We start from the raw sequence: 23,970 nt of genomic DNA, 5'->3' as shown, positions 1-23,970 counted from the left end.
TATAGATTTAAGTGTCAGGAAGTCGTTTCTGAATGACTGGAGTGTAGCATGTATGGAAGTGAAACATGGACGATAAATAATTTGGACAAAAAGAGAATAGAAGCTTTCGAAATGTGGTGCTACAGAAGAATGCTGAAGATTAGATGGGTAGATCACATAACTATTGAGGTGTTGAATAGAATTTGGGAGGAGAGGAGTTTGTGGCACAACTTGACTAGAAGAAGGGATCGGTTGGTAGGACATGTTCAGAGGCATCAAGGGATCACCAATTTAGTATTGGAGGGTAGTGTGGAGGGTAAAAATCATAGAGAGAGACCAAGAGATGAATACACTAAGTAGATTCAGAAGGATGTATGTTGCAGTAAGTACACAAAAGCAGGGACAAACACAAGGATGCTATCTGCCTTTCAAGGAATCATTTGGTGGAAGACAGTAGTGTGGATAAAATTTCACTTATTGCTGTGTTAAATGACATTGTTGGTGAACAGAAGGAAGCACCGGTACTGCTGAAAACTATAAAAGCCTTGAAGAAGGAGAAATAACAGGTCAAAGGAGAATTCCAGTTAATAAATGGAACATTGTATAAGAGGAACTATGATCCAATGGGGCAGAAATAGGGTTCCAGCTCATCTGTGACCAACAATCCTGAAGTTCTTCCATGATGCTCCACAGCATCTGGTCATCTGGAATTTGTGAAGATTCTTGGACTTAATCAGATGCAGGTATCACTGACCAGGTCTCTGCTGATTTATGAGAACTATGTGAGCCACTGTAAGAAATGCCAGAAATGCAAGCATATGGCACGACTACTTCCGAGGTACCTGGTAGCAATATTGCCTGCAGCAGCACCATTTGACAGAATTGGAATCGACCTCTAGAGAAGGTTTATGAATTTGACACACAGGACTCGATGGATAATAGTCTGCGCTGACTACATCAAGATTTGCTGTAATCAGAGTTGTGCAAACTGTCAAAACTCTGAAAATTACAAAGTTCCTTCTAGAAAACATCATTTTGAAGGATAAAGCAGCCCACATGATGATCTCTGATCATGGAAAAGTTTCCCATTTGAGACAAGTATCAGAGGTAAATACGCCTTGCAACATTACTCATATGATAACAAATACCTATCATCTGCAGATGAATGGCTTTAGAAAACAGTTATTGGCAGATATGCTCTTGACATACAGTGAGACTGAGATACATTACTGCCAGTTGTGATATTTGCATAAGACACAGTGAAGCATGACATTGCAGGCTTCGCACCATTCTTTCTGCCCCCCGGTTGTGATGCAGAAATGACAATGGATACGATATATTGCTGATATTTGTATTATGGGCATTAGGCTGTGCTCCAACGTATTGTAGGATTTCATCCGAGGGACACAGGCAGCATCTCTGCACTTTTGTCTTCTGGATGAAGTCGCATAATCGTAAACATCATATGTGATGTCGAAAAGTGCTGAGGTATACAAAACGTTATCATGAAAAGGATATACTGCTACTCACCATACAGAGGAGATGTTGAGTCACAGAAAGGCACAATGGAAAGACTGATATACATTTAAGCTTTCAGTCAAAAGGCCTTCTTCTAAAGTATAAATCACACACACATTCACACAAGCGCAACTCGCACACACGTAACTACTGTCTACAGTTGCTGTGGTGTCAAAATCCACACCAGGTCTTCCGGGCTGTATGTCACCAGCTAGTGTCTGGCGTTACAGCACTCTGTCTTTCTCCTGGGCATCCAGAATCTGTAAGTGAGCCACCGGCTGTGCTTCTTCCGTCCTGGTGATCAGTCATCCTGAGTATCATCTGGCTTCTTAACAGGAAGAGTGTATCCATTAATCACAGAATGCAGGGTTTCATGTCCATGACTTGTGATATTGCTTATAGTTATGTTATGGTAATTAGGTCGTGGTACAACACACAATTTTCTGCCTAACAATTCATCTTCCAATGGTGGATGCATCATCAGAGGCTTTAATGACTCAGAAAGCAGTTACAGAGTCCAGCAAACTCAGTAAGCTGAACTATTTGTACATATCCACACCACATTCAGTTTGTAATGTTGTTAGACTGTTACCTAAGATTGCGGAGGCTGATGACATCACGAAGTGACCGTTGTGCGGATACGTACAAACAGTTCAGCTTTTTGAGGTTGTTTGGGTCTGTAACTGTTTTCTGAATCATTAAGACCTCTGATGAGGCCTCCAGCATTGAAAGACAAAATGTTAGGCAGAGAACTATGCGATGTATCGTAACCTAATGCCCATAACGTAACTGTAAGCAACATCACAAGTCGCAGACGTGAAAGTCTGCATTCTGTGATTAACGGATACACTCTTCCTGTTAAGAAGCCAGATGATACTCAGGACGACTGAACACCAGGACAGAAGAAGCACAGCAGGTGGCTCACTTACAGATTCTGGATGTCGAGGAGAAAGACAGAGAGCACTGTAATGCCAGACACTAGCTAGTGATGTAGAGCCCAGGAGACATGGTGTGGATTTTAACACCGCAACAACTGGAGACAGTGGTCACGTGGATGTGAGTTGTGCTTGTGTGAATGTGTATGTGTATGTGTGCATGATTTATACTTTAGACAAAGGCCTTTTGGATGAAAGCTTGAATGTATATCAGTCTTTTTGTTGTGCCTGTCTACGACTTAGTGTCTCCTCTGTATGGTGAGCAACAGTCTTATGTTTTTCATAATGTTGTGTTGTATCCATGAGCACTTTTCAGACATCACATATGAAGTGCAGAGGTGCTGCGCATGTCCCTCGTATGAAGTATGAAGCCCTACTACGCTCAGAGGCACTGGTCAATGTGGGGGATTCTCAATCACTGAAACTGAAGGACTGCTCAGTGAGTGGAAAGCTTCGATGGGAGGCACTACCTTCAGTGCTCCTCATAGTGAAGAGGATGTGGTGATGCAATGAGAATGTGAGGATCTGCAAGTGCTACCGTACAGAGGATTGTTTACAAGATCTAGATCCCAGGAGCTGTATTTGGCTCCAATGTGAGCTTCCGATACAGCGGGTCACGGTTTCTCCGGGGCAGGGAGTGGTGCCGTGAACACTGCAGTGAGACATAGTGGTTAGCTTCGCTGGCTGGTGTGCTGTTCACCACTTTGGACCTGATCAGGAAGAGTTATTTGTTGTTCAATATCTATTATTCCTGGAAGGTTCTCAAAATTCCTTATGTTTGCAAATTCTGAAATATTCAACCTTCGTGTAAACAGCAACACTGTCAGGTCAGTTCTGTTCTGGCTGTAGCTTGGTCTTGTAATAAACATGCTTTCAGTGCTACGTGTCGTATTCATTGACAATCCTGCATTCAGATTTGGATTTTAGCTTGGGTACAATATAACATTATGATATCAGAACAGATTGTTCTGTATGAGACTGAATATTGAAGTCTACATCAACATGATAAAATGAACCTAAACTGTGCACAAGTAAAATTCTTACTGTGGCAGGCCTTTGAGGGTAGTGTGAGATGCGAAAACGTAAAAAGTAAATAAATTTCATGTGGCTTAATGGCGTGGTGGAAGTCTTTCAGTTGAACACCACTTCAGCGACTTGCATGTCCCTAGCTAACCCTAGTTATCCAACTGGGACCTACATTTTAAAGTGGAGTCTGAACCATATGTGCTTTCAGGCTACTCCTCACATTGTCGACAGGGACTGGTGAAGGCTAGATCAAAACACAAACCGAAAATAGTACGTGACGTAAAAATGTAAGGTTTTGGAATGTACGCTGTCTTCAAATATTATGAATTACATTGAAGGGAACAATCTATTGACACATAGTCGGCAAGAGTTCAGAAAATAATTTTCTTTGTGAAACGCAACTGGCTCTTTATCTGCACAAAGTAATGAGTGCTACGTAGGGGATCTCAAATTGATACAGTATTTCTGATTTCCAAAGTGCTTTTGACATCATTCCTCACAAGCAGGTTCTAATCAAAATGCGAACGTGTGGAAAATTGTCTCAGTTGTGCAACCAGATTTGTAATTTCCTGTCAGAAAGGTCACAGTACATAGTAATTGATGGAAGGTCATCGAATAAAACAGAAGTAATATTTGCCATACACCAAGGAAGTATTATTGGCTCCCTGCTGATCCATACCTAAAGGAGGCAATGTGAGCAGCCCTGTTAGATTGTTTGCAAATAATGCTGTCATTTACCATCTTGTAAAGTCATCATATGATCAAAAGTAATTGAAGAATGATTAAGGCAAGATAGCTGTATGGTGCAAAAAGTGACAGTTAACTCAAAATAATAAAAAGTGTGAAGTCGCTCACATGAATATTAAAAGGGATACATTAAATTTCAGTTACATTATAAATCACACAAATTTAAAGTATGTTACAGAGACTGTAGTCTAATATGCAGTGTATCTTGCAGCCGCAGTTACAGTATGTGTTGAAAATGGTTTCCATGTGCCTTCAATGCATGTGTATACACACTGTAGCATGTTCTGTGTCACGCGTTCACATTTGCCAGGCTGCAACCAAACAGTGTCAATGGCAGCATGGATACGCTACTCCAGTGTCTCCACATATGGAATGGACTCCGCATACACGATACTTTTGAGATGGCTCCAAAGCCAGAAATTGCATGGGTTGAGATCCGTTGAACCAGCAGGCCATGCAACTGGACCCCACTTGTCCGATCTGTCTACGAGGGAAGACACGAGTGAGAAGCATCTGGACATTAACTGTGAAGTGCACTGGAGCACCATCGTGTAGCATATAACCCTTTGAATTGTCAATGGCACTTCTTCCAGCAGCAGAGGCAAAGGCACCTGCAAGAAACACCAATAGTTCTGGCCTGTTAGGCAACATAGAAGCAAGAATGGTCCCAAAATATGGTCGACCTTTATACTGGCCCACACATTCCAGCTGCACCGATGCTGATGATTTGCTGTCACTAGACCATGGGAGTTCTGCATAGTGTCCCACGGATGACTGTTAGAAAAGTTGAAGATGCCACTCTGTGTAAAGGTGGCCTCATCTGTGATCTGTGTGGATGACACGAATCCCAGAATTGTGGTTGCCTGGTGAAGCAACCAGTGTTAAAATTGCTCCCAATGTGTAAAGCCTGTCACTAGTATACCCTGCACATGCTGTAAGTGGTAAGGGTAGTAACTGTTGTCATGGAGAATGTTGCACATGGTTATCTGGCTTACCCTGAACTGGCGGGCTAACTGCCTGATACTGACATGGTGATTGCCTTCCACGTTGTTAATCACATTTTCCTGCAAGCCAGGTGTCCGAACATTTCGGGTACGTCCTTCATGATTTCCTGCTTCTGGAAACAACTCTGTTTCAAATGAATGGCAAAACACTGTTGTAAACACTGAATGCTGTGGTTGTTGTCAGGGGATATAGGTCTCCTGATACAACTTTCCTGCCAACTTCCTGTTGCCATTTGCCTTTCTATAAGTAAACACCATTTTGGCAAGCTTTTGATTTCTACACAGAATTATTGTGTAGAATGCTGCATCACATCAACTACATGATGAGTCAGATGAGTCAGCAAGAAAAGTGTATTGGACACCTCATTACCAATTACTATGGCAGAAGAGGGCACTAGGGCATCATGTATGAGGAAGGGTACTGCCCTATAGGAAGAAACTATGCATATTGTAACTGTGGCTGCATTGTGAAGCATGCATTAGACTGCAGTCCCTGTAAGAAATTATGAGTAAATAAATGGTATCTAACATGGGAACCAAGCATTTCTGGACGTAAGTTCATTAGACCTTTTTTGTTCCATATTCTGTCATCGATCAATCCCTGTACATGGTGGATAAAGTCACCTTGTATAGTTGTCTGTGTTTTTAAGATATTTTTGTCACTTTTGGACCAAGAATTATATGACTGGCTTGTTCTGCACTTGCTTAGGTGATTGCTGCTGCTGCTGCTGCTGCTGCTGCTGCTGAAGTCTGACTTCATTTTTATGTAACACTAGCAATTTGACTATGGATTACCAGAAGCCTTATATTCTAACTAATTTACTTTCACTAATAATTCTAATAGTTATCAAAGTAATAAGTATAAAATTATTATGAAAAGAAAAGTTGCCGCTCACCATAGAGTGGAGATGCCGAGTCGCAGACAGGCACAACAAAAAGACTGTCACAATATAAGCTGCACTGTGGCTTCAGCTGCCAGAGCTGCAATCATATGTGTGTGAGTTGTGTTCGCGCGCGCCTCTGTGTGTGTGTGTGTGTGTGTGTGTGTGTGTGTGTGTGTGTGTGTGTGTGTGAGATTTATTTTCATTTTCGACAAATGCCTTTTTGGCCGAAAGCTTATATTATGACAGTCTTTTTGCTGTTCCTATCTGTGACTCAGCATCTCTACCGTATGGTGAGGGGCAACTTTCCTTTTCATAATATTGTTACAATCCATCCTGGATTTTCCATTGGTCAATAAGTGTAAAATAACTTTTCATTGCCATACTTAGCGAAGAGCATAAAGATTACTCACAGGACTGTTTGGAAATGGCTGATAATGTTGCCCGCACACTCAACAAAATGCAAGGTGGTTCCATACAACGTGTCAAGGCGGCTGTCTTGTTGAAGCTGTTGCTTACCTAACTAATATTATTACCGGGCCCATTATAGTGAAATCCACATTTAGAATCCTGGAGTCCTGTGTCATACAAGTGACCCTTCCACTGTATTTAAAGATGCTGGATAGCTTGTAGTCAGTCCCAAGTACTCTGCAACTGAAGACTTAAACTTTGTGAGTTCCTAACAGGACTGTTACCTTCTGCTTTCCTTTGCTGACAGTTACTTCTGTCTTTGGTCTCCCACTTAAGGTTAAAGTGTACTACAAGTTCTTGCATTTACTTCTATCATAGTACAACTTTTCACAATACTCGTACAGAAAATGCACATTTTTAGCATTTTATCCTTGAAAATATGCCATTTTAATACATATACATCAGCTTTGCTCAACATATGTATGTATATTATCATGACACTTTTTCAGTATTCACAAGCTGCTATGTGCCACATGCACAAGGCTTTCTTGTTTTATTCTTGCCCACAGATCCCAGAATTCTGGAGTTAAAGCCATTTTATTATTCTGTACTCAATATTATTGCTAATATACTACATGTAATTATTTTTTCTTGCAGGATGTCTGGAAATACAGGAGCAGACTTGTTCGTGGGCAGGAGATATCACTGTAAAGTAAGTTCCTGTCTCTCTCATCAGCAAATTTATATCCTTGGTCCCTTATTGAGGTAAAATGCTTAGGAATGTGGAATGAGTGACAATATACCGCAATGTAACTGCAAAGACATGTCAGTAGATTGATTGAATAACTAACAATAATTCAAGATAGGTGACTACTATCATTGACAGTATCCTCCTACCAGAATTGGGAGACACTGAGTGAATGTGTCTTGTGTATACTGTTCTGCAGCATCAACAAAAAGTATGAAATGCATACTGTTGCAATAATAATCCACTAGAGCACCTTTTTTATATTTTACATATGGTACAAATCGATTTTTGTCAAAGATATAAATTTGATAGTGAACCAAATCTCTGACACACAAATCGATGACGATACAGCTGTGCACAAATATGACATAACAAAAGTAGATCATATTTCAAAAATAACATTTAAGCTCCTGTAACATGTATAAGAAATTATAATACGAACAAAAATTACATATATAGCCCAATTGTATCTAGGAATTGCTTGAGAATGAGGCATCGTTCGAAAGTTGTACCAATAAATAAAAGATAAAAAATGCATCCCTGGTGGATTATTATTTCATTAGTATGCTGAGAGAATGCGTGTTTCACAAAATATCAAAGTGGACTCTAAAAACAAAAGAGCATCGAAAGGCATACTGGGCAATGGTAGTCAAACTTTGCTATGAATAGAAGCCTGAGACCAACAGTAGTACCCAGTGTGGTTGGATTCTAGGCATCAAATACATATAACGGCACAATTCACAGCACCAGAAGGAGACAAGCAAGTTGATTGTCGAAATATTGTGCATTAAGTGGAAACAGTAACTCGTCTGAATACTCAGCACGTCATTAAAAAGAGAGGTGTTTATACTGCACCATAATATATTGCTGTTGCCATTCACACATTGTATTTCTGTAGCTATTGTCAAAAAATTTTATAGGCCCTCTGCTGTTCCTGATCTACATAAATTATTTAGGAAACAATCTGAGTAGCATTCTTAGATTGCTTGAAGATCATGTTGTAATTTATCATCTTATAACATCATCAGATAGTCAAAACAAATTGCAAAATGATTTAGACAAGATACCTGAAGTGTGCGAAAATTGGCAATTGACTCTAAATAATAAAAAGTGTGAAGTCATTCACATGAGTACAAAAAGGAATCTGCTTAATTTTGGTTACATGGTAAATCACACAAATCTAAAGACTGTAAATCCAACTAAATGCTTAAGGATTACAATTACAAATAACTTAAGTTGGAATTATCACACAGACAATGTTGTGGGTAAAGCAAACCAAAGACTATGATGTATTGCCAGAACACAGAGAAGATCCAACAGGTCTGTCAAAGAGACTGCCTACACTATGCTTGTACACCCTATTGTGGACTATTGCTGTGCAGTGTGGGATCTGCATCAGATAGGATTGATGGAGGACACTGAAAAAATCCAAAGAAGTGCACCTCATTTTGGACCATAGGGGGGAGGGTGCCACAGAGCATCTTCTCACGAAATTTCAGTTACCAACTTTCTCCTCAGAGTGTAAAAATATTTTGTTAGCACCCACCTACATAGGAAGAAATGATCATCATAATAAAATAAGAGAAATCAGAGTTTGCACAGAAAGATTTAAGAGTTCACTTTTCCACATATTGTTAGAGAGTGGAACAGTAGAAAAATAGCAAGGTGGTGGTTTGATGAACACTGTGAATTGCAGAGTAATCATGTAGATATAACTTTTTTTAATGTAATAGCATAGGCTTCCAATGTCAGTTAGAATAACATTCTTGTGTTTGTTTGGCCACATCATAACGAAACATTAAATCAACTGCAAAGCTAAGATCTAGACCACCTTTGCAGTGGTCCCATATAGGGTGAGTCAGCTGCACATTAATCACCCTGAAGAGTATCGTTCCAAAGACACTCAAAATTTTAGGCTTTACATTTGTTTAAGTGTTTCATTATGATCTGGCTGAACATAAAAAACTAAAATTTAGTTAAATTCACTGTGGAAAGGTAATGAAAATGGGTCCGTAAATAAACATGTAGAACCAATTGACGAGTTTTTGTATACAGGAATGAGGAAAAGATCAGCTGGAAAAGAATAAATAGATAAGTAAAAATGGCCTGAAGTGCTTTTGCTAAACTAGATTGAATTTTAAAAGCTGAGTTTTAAGAATGCCTGAAATGATAAGTTTATTTGTCACTTTTGATTTGTGGTGGTGGGTTATCGACTTTCATAGTGAAAGCCAATTCAGACTGAGGTCACCCTGCAAGCTATGAAAAGTGGAGAGATGCATGTAGAGAATTACCAAGAGGGATAGGAAAATTAACAAGTGGATCTAGACAAATTGCACTGGAAGTTGCAGTTCTGTCTGTAATGACAGTGGACAGGACTTGCAGTCTAGTGAATGGATAGTAAGATGGATCAAGAGTGTTGTTTGTTTCAACCAAGGAGATAAGAAAAGGCGTAATGGAAAGTGGGAGGTTGATATTAGGAAACATGTAGGCGCAACGTGGGTTATTAAAGCATGGAGAAAGTCTGTGGAAGGCATTTTTTCTACTCTCTCTGTCAAATTGATGACGACAATGATGCAATGACTCAGTTGTAAGTGGCTAGAAGCACATCTGAAATACTTTTTGCCAAACCCTTGCAAAATTTAGATTATGAGCATCATTATTCAATGCTACTATATTTTTGTGTGTCAGCTAGTCATGAAAATATCTGGTAATTTACTGTGGTATGCTGTACTATCTCATATGTGACTTGCAAACTCATCATGGGTAACCTACATCTTGGTCTTTCCTCTGTAGTAAAAAATTCTTCTCAACTATCCTCTTCAGTTGTGCACCACAAATATTTGGCTTTTCCCTTCTTCTAATCAACCATTTCTGTTAAAATTTTTAGATACTTCATTACATGAGTTATAAACTACGCCATTACTGTTATTATTATTATTTGCATTTTTCCATTGTTTTATTTATCTATTACATTGTTTTTCTCCTTCTCAACCTCATGCAAATAATCAATTTTCCTGAACCTCCTGCCTGTACACCCCACCCCACCCCCCTCTCCTCTACAGGCACACATATTCATCTTTCTCCTGTTCTACACCATCCAGCATTATCATCACTCTTATAGTAGACAAGAGTTCCTAAGAATGATACTGGTGTGAAAAAGTTTTGACATGTTGTTATTAGTATACTTAAGTGCACTTAACTGAGTGGTAAAATACAATGAAACAACAAATAAATTTCAATCAATCGCTTCAGCAGAAGGTTATAATGATTGTAATTTCTCTTTACAGCACTAAAGTGTGAAACATAGACTTTGGGAAAATGCTGTTTGTTTGCTGGTCCTGATATCATGAGTTAAGTATTTTTCCAGATACCAAAGAAGACATTCTTCAATCATGCATATATATATGCTCCATGCCTAGTGATTTTGTATTGAAAGGGCAACAGGCTGGACTTGTAAATATCTATTATTCACGTTGTATTAAGATAAAAGAATTATGTATTCCTTGAAATCTTTGTATTTTTATGCATCAACTTTAAGTTGGGTTTTACTGTGATATAACTAATGGATGCCGTTTGTAATCTACGTACAAAATTGTAAACAAATTAACAATAGACAGAGGCTATACTATATTTTATTTTGTGAATTTTTAACAATAAACTGTTATGACAGAAAGCTTTTTAAAATGTTTTTAATTGTTATTACAATCCCTTTCTCATTGAGGTTCTTCTTTTTGAACTCTTTTTCACTGACAGGCAACACGATGCATCAGTTCGTACTGAAACAGTAGAACTCGTATCATGACAGTTAACCATCCTTTTGTGAATTACCGAGTGAGGTGGTGCAGTGGTTAGCACACTGGACTCGCATCCAGGATGACGAAGGTTCAAACCCACATCAGTCCATCCTGATTTAGGTTTTCTGTGATTCCACTGAATCGGTTTATGCAAATGCCAGGATGGTTCCTTCGAATGCGTACGACTGAATTCCTTCCCAAAGCTGATGGCACCAATGATCTTGCTCCTCCAAATCAACCGACCAACCGTCTGTGACTTGTGACATACATTTGCAATCCATACGGTCTGCATACAGGGAACATTTAAGTTACTGCTGCAGTAATTTTGATGCTAACAGATAGTACTGTGATAGAGAAATTATATACGAATGAAACTGCACAGGCTGAGAGGATATATGTTGTTACGTCAGTGATTACAAAATTGAGTCAAATTTGCAAAGAATTTGTCAGTGTGAGCTCACTTGTCAAAATGATGATGTGTCCCCTCTGGCCTGGATGCAACACTGATTTCATTGGGAAGGGTGCCATAATGCCGCTGTACCCTCTCCTGAGGCAAGCCGGCCCACAACTGTTGTGACTGATGCGTCGTATTCTGCCACTGAGACAGAGTTGATGCCCGAGCTGGTTGCATACGCTGTCTGTTGTGAACGGGTCTGGGCATCCCGTTGGCCACCGTGCAGACAGTTCACAGACACGTGCCATGTGTGGATGAGCAGTATCCTGTCAAACAATGGCCCCACGATAACGTCGCTTGAATGGTAACGAGTGAGGACACAGGATGTCCGTGACATACTTTTCTGCTGTCAGTGTTCCCTCGGCACTACCGGCCGTGATGTGAAATTGTACCCGGTACCTCCCTACTATGTGACACTGGAGTAACACCGCTTTGACTTTCCGAAATGTTGAATGGGTGAGACCTCTCCCCACGTCACCCCTGCACTCGCTGCCAACCGTTGTCTGGGGTACTGTATAACTGTAGTCCGTCACCAAACACAATGCGACTCTGTGGGTCAGCAGTCCGTGCTACCCATTCAGGCATCACTCCAGATGCAGCCGTTTGTGTTGTGGTGTTAATGGCATTCTAAGCGTGGACGGTAATACCCTAGTCTGCCTGCCCGATATTCTTCGACCGGTGGTGCGGGATGACAGAATGTTGCAGGGAGACAGTTACTTGTTCCTAGACAGTAGGCATAAATACGGAGGGGTTAAAAGGTGCTCACTGGATGATACAGTGAATGTCCCTTGTCGTGGTCAGATGTGGCCTGTCGGAACTTCGACAGCAAGTGTGCCTCCCTTCGTGTTCCCACACACTCGAACATCGAACCACTGTCTCGTCAGAATGCCCTACAAATCTGGAGATTGTACAGTTTGACCAGGCAGCCAAACGGAGACATATAGTGGGGCTCCTTTCAAATTATATCTGGTGCTGATAATGCTGTCTCACACGAGTATGTGGCGTCTCTGAGTCCTTCGGTCAACACTCAGCATTTGATGCTGTTCATTTCCATCATACATTCTACAAAGCACGGTAACAACACTGAACATGAGCAACACTAATGCACTCCAGTGGCTGTTCTGTCTCAGAGAACTGCAACTCTAATCATTTCTATGCCTTCACGTCAGTAGCTCTGTTAACAACCTTCTTTCAAGGGCAATGTCAGTGTGCTTCACAAACAAGGAATGTGAATCAGATACAGTGAGTGCTCCATGTCCTGAAATGTGTCAATTGGTGCTATGATTTTGTTTCAATTCATGTCTCCTTTATACCCACTATGGCCTGATGTAATGCCTACTGAGCCCACAGTACTGAATAAGTTGCATGTGCCCCGCCAGATCGTGCCAGATGGCGAGCACTATGCGTAACTAAGCAGTGGTGCTGTTCAGGTTTGGTAAACCCACTCTTCTTGAGTTGCAGCTGTCTTCTATTACTCTAACCCCTGGACATGCACCAGCAAACATTATTTAATGTAACAATGGTACAGTGTGTATCAAAGGATTGGAAGGATCGTGCAAACCTACCATACCACATGAGTTAATGAGAGAAGTTAGAATGCTAACGGTATTGATAGCATTAATATTTGTTTCCCTGATATTTCATACATTTATTATTTACATGAATGTACTGTACAGAGTAATTCGGTATTAATGTTACAAACTTTTGGGTTGATGGTGGAGAAGGTTAAATGTATCAATTTCAGGTAAGGGACCCTGGTCCAGAAACAAGTCGGAAGTTATATGTGAAAATCCTTCTGATACATCTGACAATGGGCCTCTTCTACTGCAAGCTCTGTGGTCTCCATATTTTTAGAGGTGGCCAAAGCAAGTAAACAAGTCTTGTAAATGTGGGCTCTAAAATGCATACCCTGAGAGCTATGAACACTTGTTCAACTTTGCTATTGCAAGAGAGATCTTTTCTATTGAACATTTACCAGACATTCGTTTCCTGTTTTGGTCCATGCTTCCACCTCTGAAAGTTGCCCACCTTACAGTCTAAACAACACCAGTACCGGTACATGTGTTCCACTGTCAGAGGTATTGGAACGATTTTCGCTTACAAATTTGACTCGATTCTTTCCAGATGAGGATCCGTTACCTCAAATTGATACATTTACCATTCTCCATCATTCCTGAAAGTTTGAGCTGTCAATAGGCACACACAAAAGAAGGAAAAGTTGCTAGCTATTGGAATTTGAAAAGTTTTTGTGACCAACACAGTGTTGCAGTGAACAATGACTAATAACACAGAAGTTAAATCTAGTTGTTATAAAGTACATATAAAGGGTGATTTTGTGATGAAGTTACAAACTTTCAAAAGATAACTCTGAAAGCTAGCAAGCTTGTTAAGTGATCGCCTTTAATCCTTAAAGAATTTACATTCTGCAAGAATTTTTCTACAACATTTATCCCTGAAAGTTTGCAACATTATAACATAATCACCCTGTATATGTGCTTTACAGCAACTAGATATAATTTTCATGCATAAATTAGTTATTGATCACTGAAACATGGTATTGCTGACAAAACTTTTCGAAATGATCCCCACCAACCTCATTGTATGCATAATATCTGCTGCACCCTTTCATATATCACTGATATGTCGCAAACTATTGGCGAATCCTGCCAGCTGGTAGCCAGGGTGTAACAGGTAAGCATGGTTTTTCTGAAATTACATAATACAAGTTTTTGTCAGTTTAAGACTAGAACTGTTTGCTGTGAATCACTTGTAGATCATTTCAGCTATCACCTGTGAAACGATAAATTTGGAGCCTTCATTAGTACAATATTATCATAATTAAACATTGCAGATTTTGAACCAACCTTTACAGCCATTGGAAGGCTAAGAAGATGAATGAACCCAGTACAAATCTTTGTGACATCTCAGTGTTATATAATATGTACTCTTATACTGATGTTAGTTTCATGTTGGTCTGTTAATGACATCCTCTGCTTTCTGTTATGAAATTAATGTCATCTGTAGAAGAGAGATGAAATTAGTGTCTTAATATGTTGTTTTGCCAAGTCAAACAACTAGTAAAATTATTACTTTTTAGTGATCTGATGAGTTTTGTAATTCATTAGGGGTTATACTTTTTAAGCTAATGTCTATTGGTGGTGCATGCAGTGTCTGCTGAAATACATGTAATGTATCAGTGAACGTTGTGTCTGTAATAGTTGTTTGATTTTAACAATTTTTTTTTTTTTGATAACAGAGTTCAGAGCAAGACACAAATTGGATTCTGAAAAACTTGACCTTGAGTGAAATGAGTGTAGTATGTTAAAACTCTAACCAAATTTGGTTTAACCCACACTTTTTCATTTTGAGACATGTAGACCGTGGCCACATGTATCCTCTGTAATGGTCTGGCGTGTTACGATTTCTGCAGAGGGTTGGAGTGTTGCTGTTCCAATTGTCAGGATGGAATTCTTTCTCCCCACCTTTGCATTGTCTGCACTGAGACAGACAGTGTTTAGGAAAATTGAGCCAAACCTTCATTAGTATTGACATCTGTTGTTCATTAAATTGGCAACAGGTTTGCAGGCATCATCCCAGAAACAGCGTAACTGCTTCCAGAGTGGATTTGCCACATGCATGGAGGAGATTTACTTGCTGTACCTTGTGGTAACTAGGGTTATTTCCAGAGGATGAAGGTCCGGTTCATCATATTACGGACGGTAATCTGTAACTGTGAAAAGCATGCATATGACCTTTAACTGTGAAAGGTGTGCCTACATTCTGTAACTGTGAAAAGCATGCCTACAATCTATAACTGTGAAAAGTGTCTACGACATTGGAAGAATTACTTGCTGTTCCTCACTGTCTTTGTGGTTGCAAGCTCGTGTCTTAAGAGTTTGCACATTTCTCATTTCTATTGCTTCAATTCGTGGATGCCGAGCTGCCAGCATTTACTATACAGCCAAGAGCCAGTGTACAAGGAAAACAGCGAGCACCTTGTATTCAACATGACGAAAGTACTGGTCCTGATTTGTGAAACCCCTGTTTATTTAGCGAGGCCTGGTTATAGAAATTTAATTTGGATTGTCGTATGTAACACTGTCTCTCTTTGGTTACCTGCTGACAAAGGCTCCCCAGTCATCAAGATTCATCCCCCAACAAACACAGTGATCCCACTCCAGAAATCCAACAGGATCTCCAGTCTCTCCTCAAATCCTTAGGCCCATCCCAGAACCTCTCCCCTGAGTGTCTCTCCTCACCTCTATCACTTCTACATGCTTCCTAAAGTCCATAAACACGGCCACTTAGGACATCCCATTGTGGCCAGTCACTGTGCACTCACTGAAAGAATCTCTGTTCTCATGGAGCAACACCTTCAGTCTGTTATCCATAACCTAACCTCTTATATCAAAGATACCAACCATTCAATATTTTTGGAAGATGGCTGCCAACGTCAGTTAAATAATGTATAAAATGAATATTTAAACCATCAGTTGTTTTTATTTTAGACCCAAATTCTACCGGTTTTGATCTTGGATCATGTTCACGGATGAAGGGTTAAAATGGTTTACGCTGCCATATTGTTAGTCATTACTTAAAATGTGTAGTGCATTTTGTGAATATAAATATGACACTGCTCTGCTCTATAAACAATTTGTATCTGGATATTTGATTTTAAAGCCAAGTGTCATATATTTACATTCACAAAATGCACCACACATTTTAAGTAATGACTAACACAATATGGCGGCTTAAACTCGTCGTCTGCGAAGATGGTCTGAGACCGAAACCAGTAGAACTTGGGTTTAAAATGAAAACAGCTGATGGTTTAAATATGCATTTTATACCAACCATTTCCTCCATTGACTCTCCATGGGTTCTATTGCTTTACCACAAGATGCCCTGCTGGTCACTGTTGATGCCACCTTCCTCTACACTAACATCCCCAATGCCTGTGGCCTTGCCATTATTGAACACTACCTTTGCCAACACCTGACTGATTCCAAGCCTACAACCTCCTTCCTGGTCACCATGACCGAGGGCATCCTCACCCACAATTACTTCACTTTTAAAGGTGTCACCTACAAACAAATCCATGATACACAAAAGGGGAAAGGGCACCCATATGGCACCATCCTATGCCACCTATTGTGGGCCATTTAGAGGAATCCTTCCTAACCACCCGGAATCCCAAACTGCTCACCTGCTTGATTCATGGATGTGGACTGCAGGTCAGGACACATTATCCACATTCCTCCAGAACCTCAACACCTTATCCCTCATTTGCTTCACCTGGTCCTCTTCAATCAACAAGCCATCATCCTTGATATTGACCTCCATCGCAAAGATGGTTACATCAGTGCTTCCATCTATATCAAACAAACCAACCACCAGTAATACCTCCACTTCGACAGCCGTCATCCATTCCGTACCAAAAAGTCCCTTTCATACAGCCCATCCACCCATGGCTGTCACATCTGTAGTGATGAGCAGTCCCACTTGAAATATACTGAGGCTCTCACTGAGGCCTTCACAGACTGAAATTACTCTTCCAGTCTTGTGCAGAACCAAATCTCCCGTGCCTTGTCTCTCCAGTCATCTACCACCTCCCAGATTCCCACTGTCAGGCCACAAAAGAGCTCTCCACTCATGTCACAGTAGCACCCAGTACTGCAACAATGGAACTGCATTCTCTGCCTGGTTTTTTGCTACCTACTGTAATGCCCTAAAGTGAGGAATGTCCTACCCACTATCTTTCCCACAGTGGTAATCCACCACACACCATACCTATACAGTATCCTCGTCCAGCCTTACTGCACCTCTGCTCCCAATCTCTTGCCTCATGGCTCATATCCTTGCAATAGACCTAGATGTGAACCTTGACCCGTACATTCTCCTGCCTGCTCCAGTCTGGTCACAGGCAGCTGCTGTTCCATGAAAGCCAGGGCTACCCTTGAAACTAGCCATGTGATCTACAAGCTAATCTGCAACCAATGTGGTGTTTTCTGCATGGGCACGACAACCAACAAACTGTCTCCCTGGATGAATGGCCACTGAATGACTGAGGTCAAGAGACAGCTGGACAGCTGCACTACACAGTTGCTGAAGATGCTGCCCAACTCAATGTGCTTCTCTTCATTGGTTGCTTCACAGCCTGCGCCATCTGCATCCTTCCGACTATCACCAGCTTTTGTGAACTGCACAGGTCAGAATTTTCTTTATCCTATGTTCCTGTAACCCTCCTGGGCTCAATCTCCACTAGTCTCTGCCTTCCCCTCTGTAGCCCCTTCCTTGCTCCTACCACATCACTACACAGGTTTTTACTCCATCAGTGCATCCAACAGTCTTTTTTCCCCCTCCTCCTCTGCTCGCTGCTTCCCACCTCCAAAACCTGCCGACTACACCCAGCAGCCCTACCTTGTTCCCTATATGCTCCCACAAGCAGCACTACTCCCTCCCCCCCCTTCTACCCTACTGTCCCTTCCTCTCACTACCCCAGCCTCCTCCTTACCTCCACCACCCACCAACAGCCTCTTCCATCAGGCACAGTTGCTCATAACCTTGTATCAGTGGCCAGAGACAGTGGTCTTACATGTGAGATGTGTGCTTGTGTGTTTTCTGCTTTAGAAAAAGGCCTTCTGGCTGAAATTTGAATGTATAGCAGTCTTTTTGTTGTGTCTGCCTGCAACCCAACATCTCCGTATGATGAGTAGTGTCTATCCTTTTCATAATATGTCATCATTTGGTCACTGACTGTTATATTTTTTATGTTTCACAATATGAATCAGCATTTTTGAGTTACCAGAATGTCAGTCATTTATAAGCCTGCCTGTAAAAAACAGTAACATATCAAATTGAAAATCTCTTACTATTTGGCTGAATATAAAAAGAATTAATTGTTTTTAAATCGTGTATTTTATTTTTAATGGCCTGTGTGTTCAAACTGTCATAGAAGATCAGTCTTTTTAAGCTCTTTGTTTCCTTTTAAACCATTTTATGTTGAACTGTCACAGTACTTTTTTCATTTAATTACTTGATAATTTTCTTTTAGTTAATGAGACAAAATATTAAGTTATTTTGTACACAGTTAAGGCTTGTGGCATGTCATTCATTTCTGTCATTGTCACCATGCAGGTATGTGGTTTTAATTTTTACCTTGTGGTTGTTTTAGAGCACCAAATCTAAGGTAAAATGAGGGGTTGAGCAATGTCTGGGCTAAGCTCAACTTGGTCACCCTATGTCAGTGCCTGGTTATTAACCAACCATTCTGATAGCATGATTCGTTAATAACTTTATGGTAGCAGTTATGACACCTGTTTTGGATGAAGACAAAATAACCCTGTGTTAACTAAGATATTCTCTTTCTCAGGAATCCAATTGTTCATTGTTGTCAATATTTTGTGAATGCTGCTGAGGGAGGAAAAAAAATTAAAAAAAGAAAAACTTTCTTGTTGTGTTGTGTTCAGCACCTTATAGCACCTCCATGCTACCTGCCACATATTTAGTAGGAGAGCATGGTTCGGATACTTTGTGGGGTGATTGTACAAAAAACTGGTAGGGAAAAAAGGTTATCTTTTTTGGCAGGTAAATTGCTTGTTCTTTTGGTTGCAGTTGACTGTCAGGCATATTAGCCATAGAAAAAAGAGTTGTATTGGGCATTTCATATTTGAAGAAAAATTGACTGCAGTGTGCCTAGACACTGTGTGACTTACCTATAGAAGGCAACATCACAGAGTTAAGCCAGCATTTATGTGGTGCACTGGACTGTCAACTCTGTATCCCTGCTGACATCATTGGTGAGGCGTGTGCCAGCAGTACTGTGTGCAGTAGTTCTCTTTTTAGGATGAAGGTGCATACTGAATTGTTGTAGAGAACCTGTCTTTCACATTAACAGATCTTTAGAATTCAGGCACATTTAAATAATTTGTGTAAATGTGTTCAGGATTTACAGGCGGTGAATATGGGCCCCAACCAAGCCCCTGTTGTTGAACAACTTTGCTATAGTCTTTTAGTTGCAGCTTAGTATTAGTTTACTGACTTGGTCAGGATAATGTGGACTGTTTTTCTCCTGACTCCGACACTCAGAGTTATGAACTTAGAATCACACTAGAGATCATGGGGCCGGGTGGAAAAAATCAATAAATTATTTAATGCATTAAGACAAAATATCAGTAAACTGTCAATTGAAGCAAAAGAAATTATAGACCTTCTATGGTTAACTGTTCGTTAACAAAATCAGAGCAAAGTTGACAAAATGCCTGTTGGCTTCTGTCTCGGTTTCCTCAGCCGAAGTTTGTTTGATGATCTTCCTGACATTTCGCCAGGACAAGTCGCTGACATTATCAAAGCTTCACCCTCCATTGCTGGTGGTGGACTGGAGTCAAGCTCCTGGCTGCACATTATATGTTCCTGGTGCAGCAACGTCCAAGGGCTTTTCCGCAGTGGCTTACGGTGCAGTTTTCCTGTTGCTGTCTGCAACGGTCATTCACTGCAGCATGAGAATCTAGGATCCATTCATGTTGAGACTTTCTTCTTTCTTGTTGAAGCTACTCTCATGTTTGGGTATTTCTGAACAAGTATGTGTCATAGCTCTTCACTACAGCCAGAACTTCTGTGTCGGTGAATTTTGCTATGTGGCCAGGCCTCAAACAGCACTTTCTCTGCAATTGCCGATTTCTCCATCTGTCCCAATCTGCATTGCCACTTATGTTCTGTGGTCCTTGTGTTGATTTATCATCCAGTCATTCTAAGACAAACTTTTCCTCATGTGCATGATCTGCAGTGTATTCCTGACATTGCAAGTAGGTCCCTTTTCTCCTTTGCCAATCCGAGACACTATTTGATCTTTGTCAGTTTATTAATAGTCTTTACATCGTGTTTATGCAATACGAGGTGTGCTCAAAAAATTCTGGTATTTTGTCCAAAAAAGTTTTCTAAGCTTATCTTTTAGTTATTCTGCACCATCTCCTTCAAAATACTCTCTTCCACAGTTGATACCTCACTCCTAATGCTGTTTACACTTGCTGGATTGCATGAAGTGCTGTCTGCGAATTTTCTTTTATCTTGCCTATCATTACAAATCTTTATCCTTTCAACAGGCTTTTCAACTTTGGAAATTAAAAAAAGAAAAATAAATCTTCAGGGGTCAGGCCTGGAGAGTACAGAGGATGAGGCAGCACTGTGATTTTGCCTTCTGTGCAGTAGTCACTCACCAACAGGGATGAATGTGAGGCTGCATTATTGTGATGTAAGAGCCATGAACTGTCTTTCCACATTTCAGGCCATTTCGTTCTCACATTTTCCATTTTCTTGCAGGCACTGCAGTATGTCCCAATAGTACCATCAATTAACAGTTTGCCCTGGGACGTGAATTCATGATGAACTAATCCTTAAGTCAAAGACATCTATTAGCATGGCTTTGACGTTTGACCTGACCTGTTGAGCTGTTTTTGATCTTGGAGAGCCTTTCCTGACACATTGTGAAGATTGAATCTTTGTCTCAACATCATAATCATAGACTAACATCTCATCAACAGTTATGATTCTCTTAAGAAGCATCTTGTTCTCGTTTGTGAGATCCAAAAGCTCTTCAGGGATTGTGAGGTGAAGGTCTTTTCGGTCTTGGCTCATGAACTGTGAGACGAATGTGGTAGCGACACAATACATCCCAAGATGCTGTGTCATGACTTCATGACATGATCCAACTGAAATGTTACATTATTTTGCAATCTCTTGTGGAATGCACAATCCCGTTGATGTTACTGACGTGAGCATTATTGGTAGACGCCGAATTGCGTCTTGAATGAGGGTCACCTTTAACTTCATCTGGCCATTTTTAAGCCATATGAACTATTCGTAACACCAGTACAGCTAAAATGCTCATCACCGTAGGGTTCCTGCATCCTTTGGTGTGTCTCTGTAAAGGTTTTCTTGAGTTTTGTGCAAAATTTAATGCAGATGCGTTGCTCCTCTAACTCTGCATCTCAATATTCGCAAACTGTGTGACACAACATTCTACTCAATACAACTCTAACAGAAGCACTGACAGATGTACAACAATGAAACATCCAGCAGTTACAAATTAAACACAGGCACATGCAGGGGTGCCAGCCACATTTCACTCCAACACACCATTGGCAGAAAATTATGAATGATCCAAAATTTTTTGAACAGACCTCGTATGAGGCCAGTTCTGTTGGTCACTCTATGATGTATGGCAGGTAGGCTGTATTTGACATTTCCTTCACTAATGTGGCCTGTCTGCTCTACCACATGTGGGGAAGACTGATACATACATAAAGGACTCCAGGACATTTTATTGAGAAGCTGAAGAAACTATAATTTGGACCAGATGCCATCCTGGCCAGCTTTGATGTTGTTTTTTTGTTTACCAAAGTGCCACTCGGTGACTATCTGGAGCACATCAGTTCCATTTTCCTGCAAGACATCACCAAGCTCTTTCGTGAACTCACCACGAAGCTGTTTCACGTGGAATGGCAACTTCTACAAACACCTGGACAGCGCCGCCATGGGTAATCCTCTTAGTCTGGTGGTAGCCAACATTTTGAAGCACAGGCACTGGACTTGCCACTTTGTAAATCTGTGGTGAGGAACAGCTCAGTGACTTCCTAAGACATTTGAACAGCCTCAATGCCAACATAAAACTTACCATGGAAGTAGAAAAGGACAAACAGCTAACCTCTCTAGATGTGCTAGTGACAAAGTATGGTGAAAACCTGGGACACAGCATGTATCAAAAACCGACACACACAGGCTGATACCTGCACAAACTGTCAAATCACCACCCGAGCCAGAAAAGAGGCACGATTAATACACTCGTAACAAAAACAAGACAGATTTGTGAGCCGCAGTACCCCACACGAGATGCATCACCTGGAAAATGTTCTGAGGAGCAAAGGATACTCTACCACTCACACAAGTGTAACAGAGTCAAACACTCGCAAAGTGACACATTGGGAAAAGGAAATGTTGGGCACTACTTTCTGCCATACATTCCCAGAGTGACAGACAGATTCGGCTGTATATTGCGCAGACACGGCATAAAGACTATTTATAAAACAACGTAGAAGTTCAAAGAGTGCCTTACATCCGCAAAAGAGAAAAGGGACCCCCTTGCAATGTCAGGAATATACTGCAGACCGTGCACATATGGAAAACTTTATATTGGAATGACTGGACGATCAATCAACCCAGGATCACAGAGTGTAAGGGACATTGTAGGATGGGGCAGATGGAGAAATTGGCCATGGCATGCTGTGTGAAGCCGACTGCAAAGTAAAATTTGCTGACAAGGGAGTTCTGCCTGTAGAAAAGAGCTATCACACTCACTTGTGCAGAGGAGCTATAGAAATACACAATATGAGAATAACTTCAACAAGAAAGAATAAAGTCTTAACGTGAACAGATCTTGGATACCCATGCTGCAATGAACGATCATTGCAGTTAGCAAGAGAACCACACCTGAAATGACCATGGAAAAGCCCTTGGACGTTGGTGCACCAGGTACATATACGTGCAGCCACGAGCTTGACTCCAGCCCACCACCAGCAATGAAGGGTGAACCTTTGACAATGTCAGTCACCCATGCTGGTGAAACATCAGAAAAATCATCAAATGTACGTCTGGCGAAGAACCTGAGACAGAAGCCAAAGACAGTTTGCCAACAGGAGGCCACGAAAACCTTAACAATTTTGGACAGATTAGAGTTGTTCAAATTGCCCCTTCAGTATTATTTCAAATTATTTACCCATCAACCTGTGGCAGATTAAGCAGAATTATAGCTGAAGCCCTTTATAAGGGTTGACTTGTGTTCGCACAAATTTATCAAGTAGAGTTAACAACGTAGGACAAGATCCACCCTCAGTACTGATATATGCTTTAGTTACCACAACGGAACGTCATCGACTGGAAGTGATATTTTAAAGAGAAAAACAGAACATCTGTGAAATAAAAATCTTGCAATCGATTTTGCATCAAAATTTGAGCAATAATTTTGATAGAGAGCAGCTTTGAACCTCTGTGATGTAAGTTATAAGCATTAGCGCGTTGCGGTACCCCACCCCATTGTATCCTCTTAATGGTAAAGCCTGAAGCACGAACACAGCTAACTGGTTAAACAGTTATTTTAATAACAGGTTAATAATTTTCAATTAACAAATTTGTAGCATTGAAGAATGGTGTAGCTCTTGAATCTGTACTTCACATAAATATCGTCAGCTTTACAATTCAGAGGACGTGTTCCCTTAATGGTACCTCTGACAATTTTTCAAAGCATGGGTAAACTGGAGTGACGTCCAACCAGCAGCGAAAATCATTCAATATTGGAGATAGCTTTGCTGCATATAAGCCGGTCTCTTTGAACGATACACTCAGTGGTTCCCTGCATTGCAAATTTACACATACATAATAAAATTGTAACTGGAAGATGTCTGTACGTAGGAGATATTTAAGAA

The 23,970-nt window shown here is 40.6% G+C and overlaps 1 protein-coding gene across 2 annotated transcripts in view; it reads left to right on the top strand.

The window, feature by feature from the left end:
• LOC126092853 (phytanoyl-CoA dioxygenase, peroxisomal-like) overlaps positions 1–10,883 on the top strand; it is an 85,035-nt gene extending 74,152 nt beyond the window's left edge. For both annotated transcript variants that reach the window (XM_049908593.1, XM_049908586.1), the window contains exons 9-10: positions 7,159–7,213; positions 10,537–10,883. In XM_049908593.1, coding sequence (XP_049764550.1) covers positions 7,159–7,212 — 54 coding nt within the window. In that variant the 3' untranslated portion in view covers position 7,213; positions 10,537–10,883. The remainder of the gene's footprint in view (positions 1–7,158; positions 7,214–10,536) is intronic.
• Positions 10,884–23,970: the final 13,087 nt, after the last annotated feature.

The sequence above is a fragment of the Schistocerca cancellata genome, chromosome 1, assembly GCF_023864275.1.
Source record: "Schistocerca cancellata isolate TAMUIC-IGC-003103 chromosome 1, iqSchCanc2.1, whole genome shotgun sequence".
NCBI classification, from domain to species: Eukaryota; Metazoa; Arthropoda; class Insecta; order Orthoptera; family Acrididae; genus Schistocerca; species Schistocerca cancellata.
The sequence above is the reverse complement of the archived record's forward strand: the minus strand, read 5'-3'. Positions and strand labels throughout refer to the sequence as shown.